Source organism: Rutilus rutilus (genome assembly GCF_951802725.1).
Source record: "Rutilus rutilus genome assembly, chromosome: 16".
NCBI classification, from domain to species: Eukaryota; Metazoa; Chordata; class Actinopteri; order Cypriniformes; family Leuciscidae; genus Rutilus; species Rutilus rutilus.
Window position 1 is genome coordinate 36058310 of NC_140224.1, and position 22639 is coordinate 36080948.

At 36.5% G+C, this 22639-nt stretch overlaps 1 protein-coding gene across 3 annotated transcripts in view; it reads right to left on the reverse strand.

Annotated features, from left to right (window-relative positions):
* Positions 1–727: 727 nt before the first annotated feature.
* kcnma1b (potassium large conductance calcium-activated channel, subfamily M, alpha member 1b) overlaps positions 728–22639 on the reverse strand; it is a 108739-nt gene continuing 86827 nt past the window's right edge. Inside the window, exons 21-32 of one of the 3 annotated variants that reach the window (XM_084433969.1) lie at positions 21426–21519; positions 16057–16180; positions 15091–15315; positions 14824–15016; positions 13782–13895; positions 11820–11903; positions 10509–10639; positions 8946–9140; positions 8257–8375; positions 5538–5753; positions 3235–3263; positions 728–1009 (exon numbers count right to left, since the gene is read on the reverse strand). In XM_084433969.1, coding sequence (XP_084290095.1) covers positions 861–1009; positions 3235–3263; positions 5538–5753; positions 8257–8375; positions 8946–9140; positions 10509–10639; positions 11820–11903; positions 13782–13895; positions 14824–15016; positions 15091–15315; positions 16057–16180; positions 21426–21519 — 1673 coding nt within the window. In that variant the 3' untranslated portion in view covers positions 728–860. Of the gene's footprint in view, positions 1010–3234; positions 3264–5102; positions 5754–8256; positions 8376–8945; positions 9141–10508; positions 10640–11819; positions 11904–13781; positions 13896–14823; positions 15017–15090; positions 15316–16056; positions 16181–21425; positions 21520–22639 lie in introns of those variants that run through there. The other 2 variants (XM_084433970.1, XM_084433971.1) reach the window with 2 other exon arrangements.

Below are 22639 nucleotides of genomic sequence, written 5' to 3' on the forward strand. Positions count from 1 at the left end.
TGGCGGATCCAGAAAGGTTCAAACGACGATCAGCTGGAGATTCACCCGCTGTAAAACACGAAAGACTTCGGACTTCGGAGCGGCTACAGAACTAAAGAGACTGACACCGGCTCATGCGGAAACAAGGATAATATCGGAAGGGCATTTAATGTCACGCAATGCTGATGATCTTAACATTAACAATCTGAGAACTAAGTATAATTTGCACGTGATATGATCAGCGATCGTTAGATTTAATCAGCGTGATTTACTGCAATGCTTTTTGCTCTCAGTCGCTCAGAACAAAAGTGGATGTTACTTGTTCAGATTTACACATTTTTCAGTGTAAATTCTTATGTTGGTCAAACTTCCCAAAAGTAGAATGTGTGATTGCGAATGCCAGGATCCACACCGGCGGCGACTGACAGCCGCACGTTCTCCTCAAAACACTGGATTCATCCGTGCCGAGGCACAACCCACGTAAAGCTGATCATTCCGCGTATAACTGCAGTTGCAGATCTCGAACAGAGATGGAGACAAAGAGGAGAAACTACGGACTGCAGCTTTAATTAGGCGGCTTTACAAGGTAAACAATTCAATTTAAACCTTTCACCTCACGTTCTCTGAATCACATGCACACACATTCGAGAAATGATCCTGAGATCAAATGCCGGACGGATTCTACACCACATTTTATAAGCGAGGCCCGGCGAGTCTATCGCGGTCACACGGCGCTGCTCTGAATAAGGTCTACAGGTTGTACATTTCTTCAAGTCGATGAGAGCAGGGAAAACAATGAGCATTATTTAAATGCACACAATCTAATATAGACAGTCTGTCGATGAATAACACACACACACGTTCACATTCAGTGTGTCGTCTCAAGGCTCCTCCACTTCTCTGATTGGCTGGATGATGGTGCTGGTGGACTTGTACTGATTGATCTGATTGGCTGCGTGTGTGTTGGTGTGTTTGAGCTGTGTGTTCCTGGGGAAGCTGTTGTCGGGTTCATCTGCGTACCAGTTTTTGTCTGCAGAATGATTGACATCGTTACGGCCTGAAGCATGCTCTACACACACGGGAAAGCAGACGTTCAGCTGTGCATACTCTCGTGCATTGAGGACTTTGGAAATGAGCAGTTCTTATAATGTACATGTTGCATTCAGACGGACGGCTTCACGACGGACGCAACGTCTCGAGGAGGACAGGTGAAGCAAACTGGGATGATTTAAAGGGACAGTTCACCCAAAAATGAAACTTCTGTCCTCATTTACTCACTCTCATGTTGTTCCAGACCTGTGTGAGTTTCTGTCTTCTGCTGAACACTAAAGAAGATATCTTGAAGAATGTTGGTAATCAGACGGTTGATAGTATTTCTTTCTTCCTACTATTGAAGTCAATGGGTGCCCAACATTCTTCAAGATATCTTCTTTAGTGTTCAGCAGAAGACAGAAACTCACACAGGTCTGGAACAACATGAGAGCGAGTAAATGAGGACAAAAGTTACATTTTTGGGTGAACTATCCCTTTAATATGGAATATACTGGTAAATGCAAGTTAAATAAAGGAGTTATTAGAATCAGCAAGATTTTTTGTACACTTCATCAGAAATTTTTCAGCAATATTTTGTAGGATTTCTTGATCTTGTATTTTCTTGATCATGCAAGTGTTTTTTTTTTTTTTTAATCATTTAATTATTATTATTTTTTTTTTGGTGAAGGTATTTGAGATCAGTTGCAATCACCAATATTTTATAAGATTTCTTGATCATGTATTTATCTATAAAAACATTATATTTGGTTAAAATAAAAAATAAAAAGCCAAATCAAGAGCAGTTCCTCCAGTGACGCTCAATATTGCTGAACATTTTCTTGTGGATTTCTTGGACATTTATAATATTGGAATAAAAAAATCATTAATATTCTGTAGGATTTCTTGAACTTTTATTTTCTTGTGCATTTATCAATATAAAAAACGAGTAAAAAAAAAAAAAGTAGTTTCTACAGTGAAAATCTTCAGCAATATTTTGTAGGATTTCTTGAGCTCGTATTTTCTTGTGCATTTATCAATGTTTGTGATTTCTTTTTTTTATTGTTTAAATGTAAAAAAAAAAAAAAAATGGTGAAGGAATTTGATTTAATTAGCATTATTTGAATATTTGAAGAAGAAAAAAATCAGCAAGATTTTGTAGGATTTCTTGATCTTGTATTTTCTTGATCATGCAAGTGTTTTTTAAAATTTTTTATCATTTAATGTTTGTTTTTTTGTTTTTTTGGTGAAGATATTTGAGATCAGTTGCAATCAGCAATATTTTATAAGATTTCTTGATCATGTATTTATCTATAAAAACATTATATTTGGTTAAAATAAAATAAAAAGCCAAATCAAGAGCAGTTCCTCCAGTGACGCTCAATATTGCTGAACATTTTCTTGTGGATTTCTTCAACATTTATAATATTGGAATAAAAAAAATCATTAATATTCTGTAGAATTTCTTGAACTTTTATTTTCTTGTGCATTTATCAATATAAAATACAATTTAGTAAAAAAAAAAAAAAAAAAAAAAAGCAGTTTCTACTGCGAAAATCTTCAGCAATATTTTGTATGATTTCTTGAGCTCGTATTTTCTTGTGCATTTATCAATGTTTGTGACTTCTTTTTTATTGTTTAAATGTAAAAAAAAAAAATGAAGGAATTTGATTTAATTAGCATTATTTTAATATTTGAAGAAGAAAAAAATCAGCAATATTTTGTAGGATTTCTTGATCTTGTCTGATTTTCTAGTGCATAAATGTATGAGAAAAAATTAATTTTTAAAAAAATTAATTTTTAAAAATTTTTTTATGAAGGCATTTGAGATCATTTGCCATGTAGGGACTTTTTAAAATGATTTCATTGTAATCATGCTCAAACGTTTGGAAATCAAAACCATGCAAAACTACATAGGAAGAATGTGCTACGGGACTACACACAGGCTAGCTCAGTCTCTACAGGCGGTCACCATGGTAAAAGCAGTGTGTTATGGAGCTCGAATGTATCAAGACAACGACTGAAGGAAAGCAGATCTCCTGAATCTAGAGAAGACGCATGCACTGCACACATGACCTTCAGAACGGCCAGAAGAAGCGGCTTTACTTTCAGTTAGAAAGCAAAGAATCAGTGCCGGCGTGACGGTTTGAATGCACGAGTTTTCAGCTCATAACCATCAGAATTATGAGGGATGGTTGCAATAATGACATGCATTTATTTCCATACCTGAGACCCCTCTATTCGTCCTGGGCGCACTTTAGGTAAAGAAAGGTACAGGTACATGGTGTAAGTGGACACATCCTGATTCTCTGATGCAACTCAATCATCTTATGCATATATATATATATAGGTAACACTTTACAATAAAGTTCATTACTTAATGTATTAACTAACATGAACTAACAATGAGCAATACATTTGTATTAATTTTTGTTAATTAAAATCAATGTTAGTTCACAGTGCATTAACTAATGTTAACAAATACAACCTTTGATTTTAATAATGTTGAAATTAATATTAACTAAGATTAATAAATGCTGCAGAAGTATTGTTCATTCGTAGTTCATCTTAACTAAGGCAGTTAACTAATGAACCTTATTGTAAAGTGTTCCATATATATATGCATGTGTTTAAAAACTGCATTTGTGCGTACGTTAAAGATAATTTAAAATGAGTGTTTTAAAAGCAAAGACTTCACATCATTAATACAGAATTTTTTTATTTTTATTATTATGTTTAAGATGTCGCATACACTAGTTCATTATAATCATATAAGAAAAATCTCTTACACTTGATATTGAGAGAATCAAAACTTTGGTGTGAGCATGTTACTATAGCAATGACCGTGAATTAAACACAGAAAGCAAACAAACGTCCCGCTTGCGTCTTTACAAAAACTCCTCAGCATTCTTATATATCAGGGTGTACCAACCAAACCGGACATCAAGATCAGTCCAAAAGTGTTTAACAGCCTTAGAAATATTGAAAGTGGAAGATAAAACATTTGTCAGAAGCGCTACCGCGTAATAGCACAGAAACATCTGAGCATGAGCTTTTAAACCCACATCCCGGGAATAACGCTCGATTTCCCAACGCGAGACGTCCGATCCGCCCGACCAATGATCGTTCCTCAGTGTGTGTCCGTCAGGTTCAGGTCGGGTTTTTAAATCACAATTAACCTGTCACTGACCTGACTGTAAAACCTGGTCAGGAAACATGAGTGACGTTTTGCCTAAAAGCGCATGTTCCACACAGCGGCAAACGTAAAAGCACGTCTTCATGCATATGCTATGCGTTTCTGTCAAGGCTGATCATGTGATTATACTCTCATTCTGTCATCCGTCGTCTCAAGAAGGCAGTGAATCGAACAGAAAAGCATTTGAAAAATACTAACATTCTTTATGAGCACATACAGTATATTAATGTATGAATACAGTGAGTCCAAACATCTGAGAAAACGCTGAAGAATCGTACATTTTTTTATAATATTTCAGATTCTGCAATATTTAGAGGTCAACAATCACAAAAAAAATTCAATAAAGATATGTAGACTTTATTAGTCGTTTTTCATTCGTCAACCTTTATATTTTTATATTTATAATATCTATTGTTCATTTATTTCATGGATCTGTAATTTATTACAGATTTTTCTCTATTGCAAGAATCCATGAAATGTTTGTTTGACATCGTTTCAGTTGTGAATCTAAATTTGGTATAAATTATTAAATTGCAAAAATTTATTTAAAAAAAAAAATCCCTTGCAAATTATAGATAATTTTTATGATTTATCGACTTCATTGATTTTTTTTCAATTAAAATATGTTCACTTTATTTGTCATTTTTCATTCGTCGTCCTTCATATTTGGTGCATTTGTTTGATTTTTTTTATATTTCAAATATATATTGTTAATTAATTTTTGTATCTATGAATTATACAGATTTTTCTCTATTGCAAAAATACATGAAATGTGAATCAAAATTGTTAAAAAATAAATCGCAAATTGCAAAGTTCAATTAAATTTTAACTGCAATTTATCTGATCAAATTTTTTTATATTATTTATGAAATAAAAAATGAATATAATTTTTTTTATTGACTTGTAATATTTCAATCGAACGTATAATTAATTAAGAAGCGTCAGGCGTTTGGAGCCCACTGTACGGTAATCTGAGACGGGAACATTAGGATGTAGAAGCACGAAGGCGTGAAGCGTTCACTCGTCAGGTCCGGTGTCGTGAGAGTCGAGGGTTAAAGTGCAGTTAAAGTGCAAAGTGGTAAAACTGATGAATCGACCCGACACAGTGTTACCCGTGAAAGACATACTAATCATCCCACAAGTTTCTCGTGTAAACGGTGGCCGGTGCTTTACACAGATGCAACATCTATAATGCTAAGTAAACATTTGATACGTCTGAAGTAAAAAAATAAAGTCCGTAATTTGCGTTTCGATATACCGAACCGTGTGATGATGAGTCCGTGACGTCACACGCTCAAACAGGCACAGCTCGAACGCTTACAGGGGAACGTACTTCTGTTTGTCCCGCTGGTCCCGGCTCCGGCTCCGGCCCGGTCGAGTGGAGGACGGGATGGACTGGCCCGACGGGCTCTTCTTGCTGGGGAAGTTGGTGGAGTTGGTGGACAGGTTGGCGCGGGTCTGGCCGGCGTTGTGGTCGAATTGCATCAGGCAGAAGATCAGATCTGTAGGCACCAGCTCAAAGTCGTACGGAGGGTTCGTGATCACGTATCTGTGACGAGAAAGACAAACGTTCACACACCACTGCCAATACTTCCAGCCGACAGCAAACGAGTGAGTGAAGGAAGGAATCTACTGAAGAAAAGAGGAATCACTTGCTCATCTGTGACCCTGGACCACAAAACCAGTCACATGGGTCAATTTCTTTAAATTGAGATGTATGGATAATCTGAAAGCTGAATAAATAAGCTTTCCATTGATGTATGGGTTTGTTAGGATATGACAACATTTGGTCGAGATACAACTATTGAATATCTGGAATCTGAGGCAAAAAAATCGAAACATTGAGAAAATCTCCTTTAAAGTTCTACATTATGCTGGCGATTGTGCTGCATTCACTCACAGAAATACATGTTTTATATATTTACGGTAGGAAATCTATCAAATATCTTCATGGAACATGATCTTTACTTAATATCCTAATGATTTTTGGCATAAAAGACAAATCTATAATTTTGACCCATATAATGTAGTGTTGGCTATTGCCACAGATATACCAGTGCGACTCGAGACTGCTGACGTGATCCAGGGTCACATATAAGCAAAAGTTTGGAAAGAAATTAATACTTTTATTCAGCAAGGAAGCATTAAATTGATCAAAAGTTTATTTTACATTATTATAAAAAATCGGTTTCTAACATTATTTTGATGGTCCCCTTCAGACATTCTGCTGAATATACTGTAACTTATTCTCCTAATCTGAACCCAAACGAACAGTCTACTAAAACTCTGAGTTAGTGGACATGTAGCTTCAACGTTACTTATTATATAGGGCATGTTCAGTTCGCTTGATTCGTTTGGTCCAGACAAAATAACAAACAAAAAAACATTTAGTCCTGGTCCGCTTAGCGTTCACACTGGCATTTCAACACTGAGCCTAAGGCATATGTTCACAACCTGATTGGTCGTTTTTTATTACGTGTTGCATCCAAAACAATGGTGTGTTCTGGGATAAATGCGCTCCTTGTGTGTGTGTAGCCTACATATGATGGTATTTTGACCAGCTGAGAACTTGTGAAGAGCTTATAAAGTGTGTAAAGGAGTCAAAACAGCGGCAGGAATCCCTCCATCACACACACACACACACACACACAGTTATGATGCCTGTACCGAACTGTGATGGGCAACATCACGATTATGACGAGAAAAACCCTCTATTTAGGGTCGCATCTTGTGACATCATGTCCTGCTTTTGGTTTGTTCACACGTCTTTGGTCCGTGTTGTGTTCAGATTCAGTCAAACCGCACCAGAGTTGGTCTGGAAGCGAACTGAGACCCATCTTTCCAGCGTCTCGGTCCGCTTGTTTGGTGCGCTCCAGGGTTCAGATGGCAGCGCTCACTCTGACCGCACTAACAGAGCAATCGCAGAAGAGTTCGTTTTAATCCAACCGAACATGCCAAGCGTGAACAAACCCATGGATAACAGAATATCTACAGGAGACCATCACAATAAAGTGTTACTGAAATAAAAGCTGTTCTTTTGAACTCTCTATTCATCAAAGAATCCTGAAAAACACAAAAATATGAAGCATCACAACTGTTTTCAACATTGATAATAATCTTAAGTGTTTCTTGCATGGGCGTCAGTTTGGTTTGAGATGTGCTGGGGACAGAGACGCATTCGGAAGTGCATTTTCAGAAGTGCTGGGTACAATGACGCAGTGATTTTTTTTCTCTTTCGCGCAGGTCATGTTTCGAAAGATGATGTCCTGTAGCTTACTAATGTAAATAAATAAAAATGTATACAAAAATGTGATGATGTCCGACTCGTTTTATGAAGAAGAAAGCCTTAAGTTTTCAAAAAGCATTTGACATCTGACCCACTATTCTGCTTCATAATTACCATGTTGACAATGACATGACGTGGTTTACCTAAACAATGATTACCAAATTTCTCTCTCATATTGCTCCTCATAACCCCTGAAACCAGTCAAAAAATCGAACCAAAAGTCAAATTATTATGGACGTTATCTGACATTAAGCGTTTCTGCTTCATTGAGGCTTGTAGGAAAAAGCTTAACGGTTTAATGTAGGCTACCTAAACAACGATCAGTGATCACCAAATTTCTGGTTAGATTTTTTGACAGTTTAAGTGGTTATGATGAGCAATAATATGTATAATAATATGTACATGAGTAATAATATGTAACACTTAATACCAAAAAAGTGGTGGGTACAAAATGACTCATGGCGAAATCTGGTGGGTCCCCACCGAAATTGACGCCTATGGTTTCTTGAGCAGCAAATCATCATATTAGAGTGATTTGTGAAGGATCATGTGACACTGAAGACTGGAGTAATGATGCTGAACATTCAGCTTTGATCACAGGATATAAATTACACTTTACTATATATTCACATAGAAAACAGCTGATTTACATTGTAATAATATTTCACAATATTACTGTGTTTTAGATCAAATAAAAGGGACTTTAGGGAAAAATATTACATACATGTTCCATACGAACAAAACAAATTCACTTGTGTTCCCTCACCGTTTGGTGCACTGACTGGGTGATCCCAGGTGTGCGTCTCTTAACCGGTAGATCCCAAAACACAACATGTTGTACGTCTTTAATGCTTTACAGAATAAATCCCCGTAACAGCCACCGTCCTGAAAAACAAACACACATAAACATCATATGCTGCTACTAAACTGAGAGAGGAACAGTTTTAACATTTTACTATCAAGCCTCCAAACATCCAATCACATCCTCTGATGCGAATTTTGTTGCACGTCGAGGGATTTATTCGATAAATGTGTTTTTATCATAGCTTATCCGTTTGTCTTCTGATTGGATAAACAATGATCCACCTCAATTAAGCGTATACGTATGCACATTTTGGGAATTTAACTCAACTTTATTTCTAGAGCACTTGGGTACAATGGGTACCAATGTGCTGTACATAAAAATAACAAAAATAAACAAATACATAACGAAAAATACATACGATTTACAACACATTATTAAAAGCTGAGGAAAATTTGATCAGAAAAAGCTCTATCACCTCTACATTTCAAGCGTGATCTGGGAACCGTCCTTTTCCATCCAGCGTTTCTTAAGCAATATCCCAAAATTTGCATAAAAATATATGGATGGAAACATTTGGATGGCCATTTGATGTGTGTTCAAACCCTGTTCTGAGACACTGCATGTCACATAAACATATGAAGCCGTCTCACCCCCAGGTCAGCGAAGGGTCCGTCGTAGAGCGCCAGCTGAGCGACCCGGCACCGGTCTCGGTTGGCCAGAGTTTGAGGAGTGCTGTAACCTCCTCTCAGAGCGTTCTCCTCCGCCAGCAAACCCTCCAGCTCCGGTGTGGCGCCTCCCGTCACCAGCGTCCGGATCAGAGTCAGGATATTATCATTGAAGTACGTCTGAGAGCGAAAACACATACGGAAGCATTAAAGGGATAGTTCACTTAAAAATTAAAATTAATCCATGACCCACCCTGAAGCCATCCTAGCTGTATATGACTTTCTTCTTTCAGACTAATACAATCTTATAACTTAATAAGGCACTTTTATGATGATGGATGCACTTTTATGATGGACAGATGCACTTTTATCATGAATAGATGCACTTCTATGATGAATAGATGCACTTTTATCATGGATAGATGCACTTTTATGATGCATAGATGCACTTTTATGATGGATCAATGCACTTTTATCATGAATAGATGCACTTTTATGATGGATAGATGCACTTTTATGATGGATCAATGCACTTTTATCATGAATAGATGCACTTTTATGATGGATAGATGCACTTTTATCATGGATAGATGCACTTTTATGATGATAGATGCACTTTTATGATGAATAGATGCACTTTTATCATGGGTAGATGCACTTTTATCATGGATAGATGCACTTTTATGATGAATAGATGCACTTTTATGATGAATAGATGCACTTTTATGATGAATAGATGCACTTTTATGATGAATAGATGCACTTTTATCATGGATAGATGCACTTTTATGATGAATAGATGCACTTTTATGATGAATAGATGCACTTTTATGATGAATAGATGCACTTTTATGATGGATAGACACTTTTATGATGGATAGATGCACTTTTATGATGGATAGATGCACTTTTATAATGGATAGATGCACTTTTATGGTGGATAGATGCACTTTTATGATGGATATATGCACTTATGATGAATAGATGCACTTTTATGATGGATAGATGCACTTTTATCATGGATAGATGCACTTTTATGATGATAGATGCACTTTTATCATGGATATGATGGATAGATGCACTTTTATGATGGATAGATGCACTTTTATGATGGACAGATGCACTTTTATGATGATAGATGCACTTTTATGATGAATAGATGCACTTTTATCATGGATAGATGCACTTTTATGATGAATAGATGCACTTTTATGATGGATCAATGCACTTTTATCATGAATAGATGCACTTTTATGATGGATAGATGCACTTTTATCATGGATAGATGCGCTTTTATCATGAATAGATGCACTTTTATGGACTTCAAAACAGAAACAGCCATTCACTGTCATTATAAAGCTTGGAAGAGCCAAGACAATTTTTTTATATAACTCTGATTGTATTGTCTGAAAGAAGAATGTCATATTCACCTAGGATGGCTTCAGGGTGAGTAAATCATGGGCTAATTAAAATTTTCGGGGGAACTATCCCTTTAAAGACGCAGGACGGCGTTTGAGGTCTGACATCAGTGTTTTCAGTGAGACTTACAGCACTCATTAATGAATCCAACACACTGACGGCAAACGCCGTTCCACAGGCGAAGGGTTGTGTGAGATACAGCTCTGTGTCGGGGTCGTCGTCATCATCCTGGTCCAGAAACTGGACGTTTGAGTCGTTCACTGCAGACACACACACACACTGAATGTTAGGAATGCAATTACTGTATTTAAGTGAGGATTATTATTAAAGAATATTCACAGGAAATAACAGGACAACACAGGGTCAAAAATGAACACTTTTTGGAGTAACTTTTATCAGTGCAGTGGCTGGTAGATTTAATAAGAACTTCATTAGAAGAACAACAGCCAAAAATAAAATAAAAACAATGAATCCTATCGAGTTCATGTTTTTCTCCACACCTTCAGAACTTCTGATGAAACCTGCCCAAAATAAGTCTGATCATGGATCATGAGTCATGTTTCACAAAAAAAAAAAAAAAAACACATTTAAAATACATACTGCACAAAGATGGACCATTTTATGACTTATTTGTATTATAATTTTTTTTTATGACAACCCCCCCTCAAATACGAATTCTCATTACTTTTCCAGTCACAATTTAAGTCAGAAATTTTAGATTAAATTTAATACAATTATTTTGTATTTACATTTGTTGAACTGCCTTTTAGTTGATTTAAATAAATAAAATAATTATTTTACCACCAGCTGTGTCACTTAAGCAATCTGTTACCTTGGTATCAGGGAAATGTGAGTAAATGAAATGGACCAGTTAAGTGGCTGGTAAATGTAATAAAACCTTATTAGAAGTAAAATGGTAAGAATAACAGCATAGAAGAACAATAAAGTCTAAATGTAAAGTCTTTTTATCCAGACCTTCTTGAAGCAACATGATGTTATGATGTGTATTAATGGATGAGTCTGATAAAACAAGTCTATATTTGATATATATATATATATATTTATATGATAATATATAAATGCAGTTTCATGGTTTTTCCAGAAAATATTGTCAATTCATTGGCAGAAGTGGCAGGAAGTTCATTTTGGACCCTGAACTCGTGCGTTTCCAGTCTGAGACTCAGAAACGGAGTGATGGATTAATTTATTAAAGACAAGTGATTAGCAGTTTGACAGGAAGGACCAGCGTCTCACCACACAAAAACACACAGGACTCACAGCATGCGACAGTCACACACGGCGCTCATGCAAAAACACCCTCATAAAGCAACAGAGTGCATGAAAAGAAAAACTGAAGCACTGACAGAACCAAAGGAATAAAGTCTAAAGGATGAGAAATGAAGCACGCGTTTCCGGTGAGCGCCCGTCAGCGGGTCTTACCCAGCTCAGTTATCATTGGGATGTTGTTTCCGCTGCTCTTGTCCTGGCTCAGAGAAACCAGGGGCAGCAACTTGTCTGTTTTAGCTATCAGCATAAAACAACCAGTTACCATAGCAGCTAGTCACCAGAAACCCAGAAACTAGCTTCAACATGACTTCTAGCAACTTACCAAAACCACCAGTTACTAAAACAGCCATTTACACGCAAGTGCAACTTCTTCCCAGGTTTCCATTTGTTATCATTAGGTAACATGAACTAACAACTGAAAAATACTTCTAAAGCATTTATTAATCTTAGGTAATGTTAATTTCAACATTTACTAATACATTAGTGAAATTAATTAATTAATATTATTAATTATTAATATTATTATTAATATGATTAATAAATACTGTTACACATGTTTTGCTCATTGTTAGTTAATGTTATGGTAAAGTGTTACAGAAGCATGCTGCATTTATTTGATCTAAAATACAATAAAAACAGTAATATTGTGAAATATTATTACTATTTAGAATAAGTTTTTTCTATGTGAATATATAATAAAGTGTAATTTATTCCTGTGATCAAAGCTGAATGTTCAGCATCATTACTCCAGTCTTCAGTGTCACATGATCCTTCACAAATCACTCTATAGCCGCGTTTCCACCGCAGGAACTTTCCCCAGGAACTAGGAACTTTGGGCTGGTACTCGATGTGTTTACACCGCAGGAACCAGGGTCTAAATGAAGTTCCGGGTAAATATTTCCCCCTCCGATAGTCCCTGCTCATGAGGTAGTACTTTTTCAAAGTTCAGGAACTTTCAGGGGTGGGACTTGTGCGCTGCACAAGCTGATTGGTTGTGTTCACGCCGCATTTTGGTTGGATGACTCCACGCAGCATTTTCTTTATTTTTAACCTCCCTTTTAAAAAGTGGCTTCATGCAGTAAAGTTGTCTGTCTGCAAATATGGAATTTAATAAAAAAAACTGGGGGACTGGCGACGAGTTTCAGGCTTTATTATTTGGGTATTTGTGGAAGAGGAAACTTTCTGCGCGTTCGTCACAGCCATCTCACGGCCAATGTCCGCAATAGCTGATAACATACAATTTTATATCTAACGTTAGCATTACGAGCTCTGAACACGCTTTATCAGTGCTCGTCTCTTTTCTGCCACAGCTTTTAATATTAAGTCATTATGTTTACACATTGCATGTCATCTATTGCAAGGCAAACCATGTTACAAATTTACTATAACAGGATTGAAATAGCGCTTTGAGGTTGGTAACAAAACTATTTACAAGACTGTCACTATTTATGATTGATAGACGGGGTTCAGGCTTTTTTTAAGAGTATTTGCGCAAAAGGAAATTTTTGCGCGTTCGTCCCAGTCATCTCACAACATACCTTGTCTAATTTTATACGCATACGAGCTTTCTGAACACGCTTTAGTATCAGTGCTCGTCTATTTTGTTATGTTAATTACCTCGTTAGTAAACCAATAACTGCAGTACAGTTTGAATCTCCTCCATACTTATAAATGTGGCGCTCAAAACTGATTACTGTCCGTCGCAGACTGGGAGGAGCAGTTGCGCGCAGTTTACCTTCCCGGTACTTTAGACCGCGGTGTAAACGCAGAAAGCAACCGGTCTGGGGCAAAAAAGGTTCCTGGGAAAAAAGTTCCTGGGACAAATTGTTCCGGGTAATTTCGGTGGAAAAGCGGCTTATTATGATGATTTGATGCTCAAGAAACGTTTATGATTATTATCAATGTTAAAACAGTTCATATTTTTGTGTAAGCTGTGATACATTTTATTTTTCATGATTCTTTGGTGAATAAAAAAGTTCAAAAGAACAGCATTTATTAGAAATATTTAGATTAGAATCTTTTGTAACATTATAAAAGTGTTTGTTGTCACTCTTGATCAACTGAACGTGTCCTTGCGGAGTAAGAGTGTGTGAAAGGTTGAAATGTGAGTCTCACCGAGCTCAGTGATGATGGGAATGTTTGCTCCTGTGGTTATGGACGCCTGTCGTACCAGTCCGTGTACGGGACTGTTCTCCGGAGAGGAGCGATCCATTCCGGGAGGCGTGAAACCTGGAGCAGGAACACGACAGAACAACAACTATCAGTTACAAACAAAACCATTCCACTCCTTTCTGACTGTCTGTTTGGCTTTCACTGCAAAAAATGATTTTCTCACTCAATAGTTTTGTTCTGATAAATGGAGTTTTTGTGTCCCAAAAGAAAGAAGTGATTCTGAACTGAAACAAGTCGTCAGTAATTCAGTCTCACTTCCTGCTGAACCTGCATAGGTTTATAACTAATTTGCATAATGCCAGCCTCTGGTCTTGATTGGCTGAACAGCATCTCTTAGCTCCGCCCTCAAACACTGTAGTGTATCTGAGACTGGGAGAGTTTGGTTCGTGTTGTTCATGTGGAGAAGACGCTGTTTTCTGAGATTGAGACGGTAAAACCCACGCCATCGTCACTGTTCGTATCACTGTGATCAAGAGCTGAGATTCAAATATGATAATGAGTGTTTGCTTTCTGACCAATCACAGCAGACTTAGCCATCTGACCAATCAGAGCAGAGCAGCTCTCAGAGAGGCGGGGTTTAGAGAGACTGAATCTGCAGACGAAGCGTTTCAGACACTGAGAGAAAAGAGCTGATGCTGCAATGATTATTATGAGAATATTAAAGTGTTTTAGACCTTGAATGCATGTAAACATGTTGTTGGAGACTCCAAAACAACATTAGGAACCTTTAAAATAGCATAACAGGGGCACTTTCAGATATTAAGTCTTGTATGAAAACGAAGTGAATTTTTGCTTAAAATAAGAACAAATGATCTTGTTTTCCCTTTGAATCCAGTCCCACTGTCAGATATTTGTTCTTGTTTTAAGCATAAACTCACTATCTTAAATCTCAATATCTCAAGTAAATTCTATTTTATTAGACGTATGTAAAGGAAAACAAGACATCCTCTTTTGCATTGTTCTGACGGGCCGGTCCCGCCGTTACCTTGAGAGTTGGCCTGCAGAAGTCCAATACTGTCATCGAACAGCATAGACTTGATGTTGAGAGACGCCAGAATACATTCCTTATCCTGCAGAGAGGCGTCGTCGATATTGTTCTGATTGGCTGACAGGATGACGCACATGTCACACAAGTTAATGTTGACGGCTCTCAGATCGGCCCGGCTCAGCGGAGTGCCCTGAACGAGTGACAGGCATCAGAAACACGCCGATGTACGCCATCACTGGTTTAGCAGAGAGAGACGTCACTCACCGGTAAGATGGAGACTTTGGGGAAGTTGTGTAGCGTCTCCCACTCTCTCTTCAGGTACTCCAGAGACCCCACGAACACGATGGGCTTCAGCTCATGATAATGGAAGTTACTGGCTCTCAGAGGCATCACCAGGTTACGCAGACCAATCAGGGCCGACTTCACGTCCCCGAATATACAAACCACCACGTGACCACTCAAAACGGTCATCGCCGCCTCGCTCCGAGTCTGAGAGAGAACAACACACAGATATGAGTGATAACTGACCGCACGAACACTAGTCTGACACCGTTAATAACGAAAACTATTGAAAAAAACGTATTAATTGAAATAATATAAATGTTAAATTAAATTAAATATTAAAAACTTTCAGTTATACTTTCAGCAAACTGCCAAAGCAACATTTCTCATTTTCATTTAGTTAAAACTTAAATAAAAAATAAATAGACAAAAATACTCAAAATTACTAAAACTTATAACTTTAAGTAAATATTTCAGTTAGTCGGCAAGGCAACATTTGTAATTTTCGTTTCGTTTTTTGAAGAACTAAAATCAATAACACTAAAACTGAAAATAACTAAACTTTAAAAAAAAATGTTTTTTTTTTAATTAAAAATGTTCATCACAAAAAATATGAATATGCATATTTTTCATTAAAAAAAGTAATTAAACTGACAAAAACACAATTAAATTATTAAAACTTACTTTAAGTCATAAAATATTTCAGTTAGTTGCTTAGGTTAAGGTAGCATATCTAATTTCCATTTAGTTTAGGTTAAAGTACTAAAATTACTTAAAAATAACTAAACTAAAACATAAAAAAATGGAAAATATGCAAATAAAATATAATATAAAATATGATACTATAACGCTGGTCTGACATCTAAATATTGGAAAAGTAGCAGTTCTGCTGTTCTAAAATGTCTTTTCACTCAATTCTTTTTTTGTAATGTCCTGATTGTCTCTCACCAGGAGGACCTTCTCGATGTCTTTCGATGGACACCAGTGAAACATTCCTGTAGAATCATATTTCTTTATGTTCTCATCCATTGTTTCCATCTGATCGTGTCCTGGGACCAGCAACGGGTCATGCCTGAAAGAAACAAATCACAAAAAAAACATAGAAAAGTTAAAACACCTACATCTACATCTTGACCAAATTCATGTTCTGGTTCCCTTTGTAACAAGACCAACGACACGCTTTAGCCGTTATAAATCATACATCTGAGGAGAATGCATTGGATCCTGGGAAGCACGGCTCGTGTTACAGGACATGATGGAGAACAGGGAGTCTCAGGGACGTTTGATTTGCACATTAAAGAGGTGAAGGTTTCAGCAGATGTCAGAGAGCTTTTCCATCCGTCAGACACAGCTGGCTGATGTGACTTTATTTTCAGTCTGTCTCCCGTCCATCATCAGGCCATTAGAGTCTGAGCTGTAGACGGCTCTCTTCTCTTCCTCCAGCTCTCTGTCCATCACATGACAGCGAAACCGCAGCAGAGACGCCACAGCGCGGGCAACCTGTGCCACACCACAAACACACACTTTCCCTGTCCTGATGTCCAATCAAGGGGTAATATTAAAAATCTGTCAAGAACATGAGTCATGTTTAAAAAAACCTAAATTTATATATATTTTTTTGTATTATCACATTATTTTATGACAATTAACCTCTCAAAAACTAATTCACATTCCTTTTCCAATTACAATTATATTACAATATTATAAACAAATATATAAAATTATTACACATTAATGTATAGTTTTTTATATTAAATGTATCAATATAATACATTTATAGTATTATTGTTATATAGCAAAAAATTAAATGAAAATGATTTTATCACTAATTGTGTTACTAAACCAATCATTTACCTCGGTAACAACTTGAACAGTAACAATTCTGTTAAGTCATTTAGATTTTATTTTCTCATTTAAAAAAAGTTTCAAAATGAGCTTATCATGAAAATAATGTCATAAAACAGAACAATTGTTCAGTGGTGTTTTCATGTTCAAGGACTTTTAGTTTGTTTCATTTCTATTGTCATTGTTTCTAGCACATTTATCATTGGTTGTCATGGTTACTTTTTCACTGATTTCACACACCTGTTCCTTGTTTTTGACCCTTAGTTAGTTATATGGGCCTATATAATGCCTTCAGTTTAATTTATTTCTCATGTTGTTGGATTATTCTCTCTTTAAGTTGCTTATGGATCTGCTTCGCCTCGTCTTGACCGTGACAACAATGTTAATGGTTCTAAACATGAGCTTCATTTTCTTCATGCAAAAGATAAAGGAGACTTTCTGATGTTGGAGTGTAACGTGACCTGGACATGTTTTGGCTCTGATGAATGTGAGCCGCCGTCATCTGAAGAGTCGAGATGAGTGTTATCAGACGTGACATCAGACTCGACTCCATCAGACCTTCATTGACAGCAGATTCATAAAGACTCAATCTCTCGCAGCGAAACAACGTTTAATGTTTCAACAAACCGCCTCGCTCGCTCTATTCGATACTCTCGGGGGCTTGATTTGTCAATGCTGAACACATTTATACGATCCTCGCCAGCAGAAAGTCGATAGCTGGCTGATCTGCTCATAGCGGCCAGACAACAGTGAGTGTGTCTCAGTCGGGTCCTGTAGCTGCACATGGATAAGACCTGACACAAACACACTCAAATACAGGTTGATACGAAACATCATTTGGGATTATCATGGAAAACGAAGATAATGAATATAATGTAAATTGCATAAACATCCTGGAGAAATCCTTTAAACATAAAGCTAATTAAAGTGGAGTGATTTTTAGATCACTGAGATTTATGAAGAATAATAATGTTCAAGTTACTGGGAAAAAATGTATGTGGGATCTACTTTGAAACAATTTTCAGAAATTGCTAATAAATTTCACAAATGATTACAAGGGAATGGCAACTGACACTTTGAATTATATTATATGTGAAATTTTGATAGCATTTTCTTGTAAATCTTTTATTTACAATTTTATTTTATTTACAACACTACAACTTTAAGTGTAGTGGGAAGTCTAATTTTGTATATCATTTTCTGGAATGATTTTGCTGCTACAATACATATATATTACATACTGCAGCAATAAATAAATAAATAAATATTTTTTAAATTAAATAATTATGTGAAAATAATTAATTTTCTGGAATGATTTTGCTGCTGATATATATATATATAAAATATAATATATAAAATTATATAACTTCGTATATACATTTCTGGAATGATTTTGCTTCTGAAATACTTTAAAACACACACACACACACACACACACACACACACACACACACACACACACATATATATACTGCAGCAAAAAAATAAATAAATCTAAATATTTTTTTAATTATTTACTTTTTTATAGAACTTCCTGGAATGGTTTTATTGCTGCAATACATATATGTATTATATATTACAGCATTTTTTTGTATAAATTAAAATGAAAAATATGATTTTGTATATAACTTATTGGAATTTTGGATTTTGTTACTGTACCAAAATACATAATGATAATATAACTACAATACTGGCCTCAAAATGAGGTGTATATAATTTTGTAGATAACGTTGTGAGTCTTACTTTATCTGTGTGTATATACATACAGTAATATATATCTGTGTGTGTGTATGTGTATGTTTGCTTTGTAAGCAAAATAAAACTGATAATGTATAGTGATAATATAACTAGGACACTGGCCTCAGATTGAGGGGTATTGCAGAAATACTAGATGAGAGAATATTTCGGTTATTTTGCATTGTTTATCATGAATGTGTGTCCATTGGCTGAGCTCAAACCCTGATGTTCTCCAGGCTATGAAAAGCATCGGTGCCCTGAGAGAGTCTCTTCCCTCATATAACCTGACACTAACATGCTTTCTAAAGAGCTCGATTCAATCTGCTCTTCATTACTAATTCACCCGGGCCTGCTCTAACCACAGCTGATACACACACACACACACACACACACACACACACCAGTGTTTTCTGAGAGCCCTGAGGCTACAGCAGAACTGTGCAGACGATCAAACGCCTCGTATAAAGCTAGCCTGAAACGGTTATCCTGCTGTTTCTGTGTTACATGCCCATACGACACACACACTCGTCTTAGATGAGCTGTGAAAATGAAGAAAACTCGTTTCAGTCAGCGCTTTTCTCCCGTCTGGAATGTGAACGTTACACTACACAAGTAGTTTTGATAATGCTAATCATTATTTAAAGTAGTTCAACTGCAGTCACGCTAAAAAGGCTAAACAAGAAGTCATTTAAATGTGTTTTTAAACATAATATCAGATGATATTTACTTTTTTTCCAATCAGAGCAGTTTTAATCTGCTAGTATTTTATTACACAATAATAGGGCTAGTGTTAATTTACGGGTGAATGTAATTTCACCGTTTTATTTTTTTTGAGAAATATCGTTAATGTGTTCATTTATGACTAAAAATCAGGAAACTAGATGCGGTAAAATAAACCATGCGTATGAGTTGACATCATCTAGATTTGTGCTTATATATGAAAGTGCAATAATTCTGATGAAATGTAAACACACGACAACAATCGTTGTGATTATAATTTTGAGCAAAATAATCGTTAGCAATTTAACCATTAATTTAACCATAATTAATATTAAATAGGATACACAGAAAAAAGCATGTTGTCTATAAACGGAGACACAAAATAAATCAGTAAATCATTTTGTTAACCGTTACATTTATATGAAATGTTTGTTTCATATTAATAAATCTATAATTAATAAATCACCAAATAATAAATCATATATTTAGATTAATCATACATATATATATATATATATATATATATATATTTATAAATAAATGTATATACATATATATATATGATTAATCTATATATATATGATGCATTATATGGTTTATTTATTTCCCTCTAAATCCCACTTGTTGTCAATTGCAGTCCATATAATATGAATCATTCCCGTCTGGTGTCTTGATAAAGTATTCAGAAGATATTATTCTCATTGCATATTAATGGCTTTTATTAATTCAATAGCGGCTCTTTCATCCGTCAGAATCAATAGATGGATCTGTGATTCTGACGGACAGGATAAAAGGCAGGTTCTGGGAGTTAAAAGCAGGCGTCGTGTCGGACAGCACTAAGTGCGGGTGAGACTCGGGAGGGATTCGGCAGCAGAACTACAGCCTGAGGCGACAGAGACTGATCCTGCACTGTGATTGGCTGGAGTCACTGGTGTCGTTTTGTGAGAGGATAGAGATGCCCTGCCACCTCCAAAACACACTCACACTAGCGCACACACACACAATCAAGAACTAGACTGACATTTTCTGAAATATACAGTATGAGAAGGGTGTTTATCTGTGCAAATCTCACCATCACACGCTTTATAGTCGATCATCTAATCATATTCGTTTGATTATCTCTAGAAAGGAAACGGTCTACGCTCGGTCTGCTTTTGGTCTCGCCGCTCACAATGATTGGAATGTGCTAAAATTAGCCATTTATTTCAATCTTTGCATTTAAAAAACTATTAGGGAGTGTTTTTATCAGCTTGTGAATGTTTTAAATGTATGTATGTGTGTGTGTGTGTATTGTGATATGTTAGTATGTCCTTCAGGAGATCTTAATTCTCCTGCCAGGCTGTCGTTGAACATAACTTGTTCTTAAAGGGATCCTTCACCGATTAGCATTATGCTTTGCATCAGTAGAAACCCGGTAGTATTCTCGAGTGACCGTGCTTCCCTCCCTCATGTCCCCCTGAGACCAGAGATTTCTGTATTGTGTGTCTGGAAAAAAACCTCAGATGACGCAAAAATGGTCATTTATCGTCATCTGAGGCTTCTTTGTCCAGAGGCGAGAGACTCCAGCCAGTAGGAGGCGCTAGTCCCGCATGTCTTCAACCCGCCCATAGGGGGATCTCACGATAAAACGCCATCTCTTCAGTTTCGAGTCACTAGTAGCCTAGTTATATCATTTCTTCCGATACTGCCCTCTGTAACCGGTAGGCGTGGCTTAGGAGTGTTACGGTAGGGCAGCGAAGCAAGTGCATTCTGGGAGTTGTAGTCTTTCATCTACATGAGCCAAAAATACATTTTCTGGCTTTTCTCAGTCTAGAAGGCACAGTCTAGACTTCTGAAATAATTTCACATTTCTACTACATAAATGACCCAATTTAAATACACATCTTTCCAGCGGTGAAACATCCCTTTAAGTGACTTGCCTGGTTAAATAAAGGTTAATAATAGCTTTATAGTGCAATGCAATGCTAGTGTAATAATGCCATGTTGCTTATAGGGAGACACGTTTGCGCTCTCACCTGATTTTTGGCGAGCAATTGGGCGACGTTCTCATTCCTCCGTTACGCTGTTTCTTCTTGGGCGACAGAGCCGACTGCTGTTCCTCCTCAACTACTGAAACACCAGCGACAGTTTGAGACGCCACAACACTCGCTCATTAACAAACCATTAAAACACACTCCGAAACACACAATCAGACAGTGGTAGGAGACAATACGAAGGGATGAAGAGCATGGAAAGAGAAACAGTGGGAGTTTTGAGTGGGAAGTTTGACTAACAGTCCTTTACCAGCATTAGTTCCACACGTAGCAGCATTAAAATGGATTATTTCACTCTCTTTTTAAATGCATATGCCCTGATAAATGGACAAACAGGTTTCAACTAGAGTCTAATATTAATTTATAATATAATATACTGTCACTAATATTAACTAACTCATCATTTAACTTATCTGCCAATGGCTGGTGAAGGAAACGCACCGTGCTATAAATATTTCTTAGCCCATTTTTAATTAAATAATAGTTAATTATGTCCTAAAAACTTTTAGTTTTATTTTAGTTTAGCTTTAACTATAAAACTATTAGGTTTGCAAGTAATATTTTTTTTTTAAATATGAAAAACACTGTCTTGCTTTTAATTTACATGCACTTTGAACTTTTTGCACCATGCAGTTTATATAAAAAAAAAAACCGAATTCACTGTTTATGATTTTTTTTAATAATGCATTTTTATTAAATATTCACTAATTTTATTAAGATGCAATCATAATTCTGTTGCACATACTTTCTTTTGAGTGGCTTAAAATATGATTCACTTGTTTTTGGTTTAATTTTTTGCCCCTAGCTCTACTAAACGACCTACAAAAACACAGTAAATGAAAAAAAACATATTTTTCCAATAATCAACACAGGAGCGTTTTAGTATTTCTGAACTCTGTTAGTCCACATGCATTTGCCACACTGCCAGGCCGAGTCTTACGGAGTCTGATGGTGGAGCTGGAATGATATCTGTATTTAACAGGCAGACTACAGGCCCGATGCAGACCGGCTCCTGTGCCTGTGCCTGTGCCCGCGCCCGCTCCTGTGCCCGTCTGATACAGGTCTCGAGAGCTGGCCAGGCTGAGTCTGTGCAGGTATGAGGCGGCGGGTGACAGCACACTCCCTTTACGGTTATTAACTAACGGCACCCGGACAGCAGGGGGCGCTCTCACTGTTCTCACTGCGCTCGCGGCTCG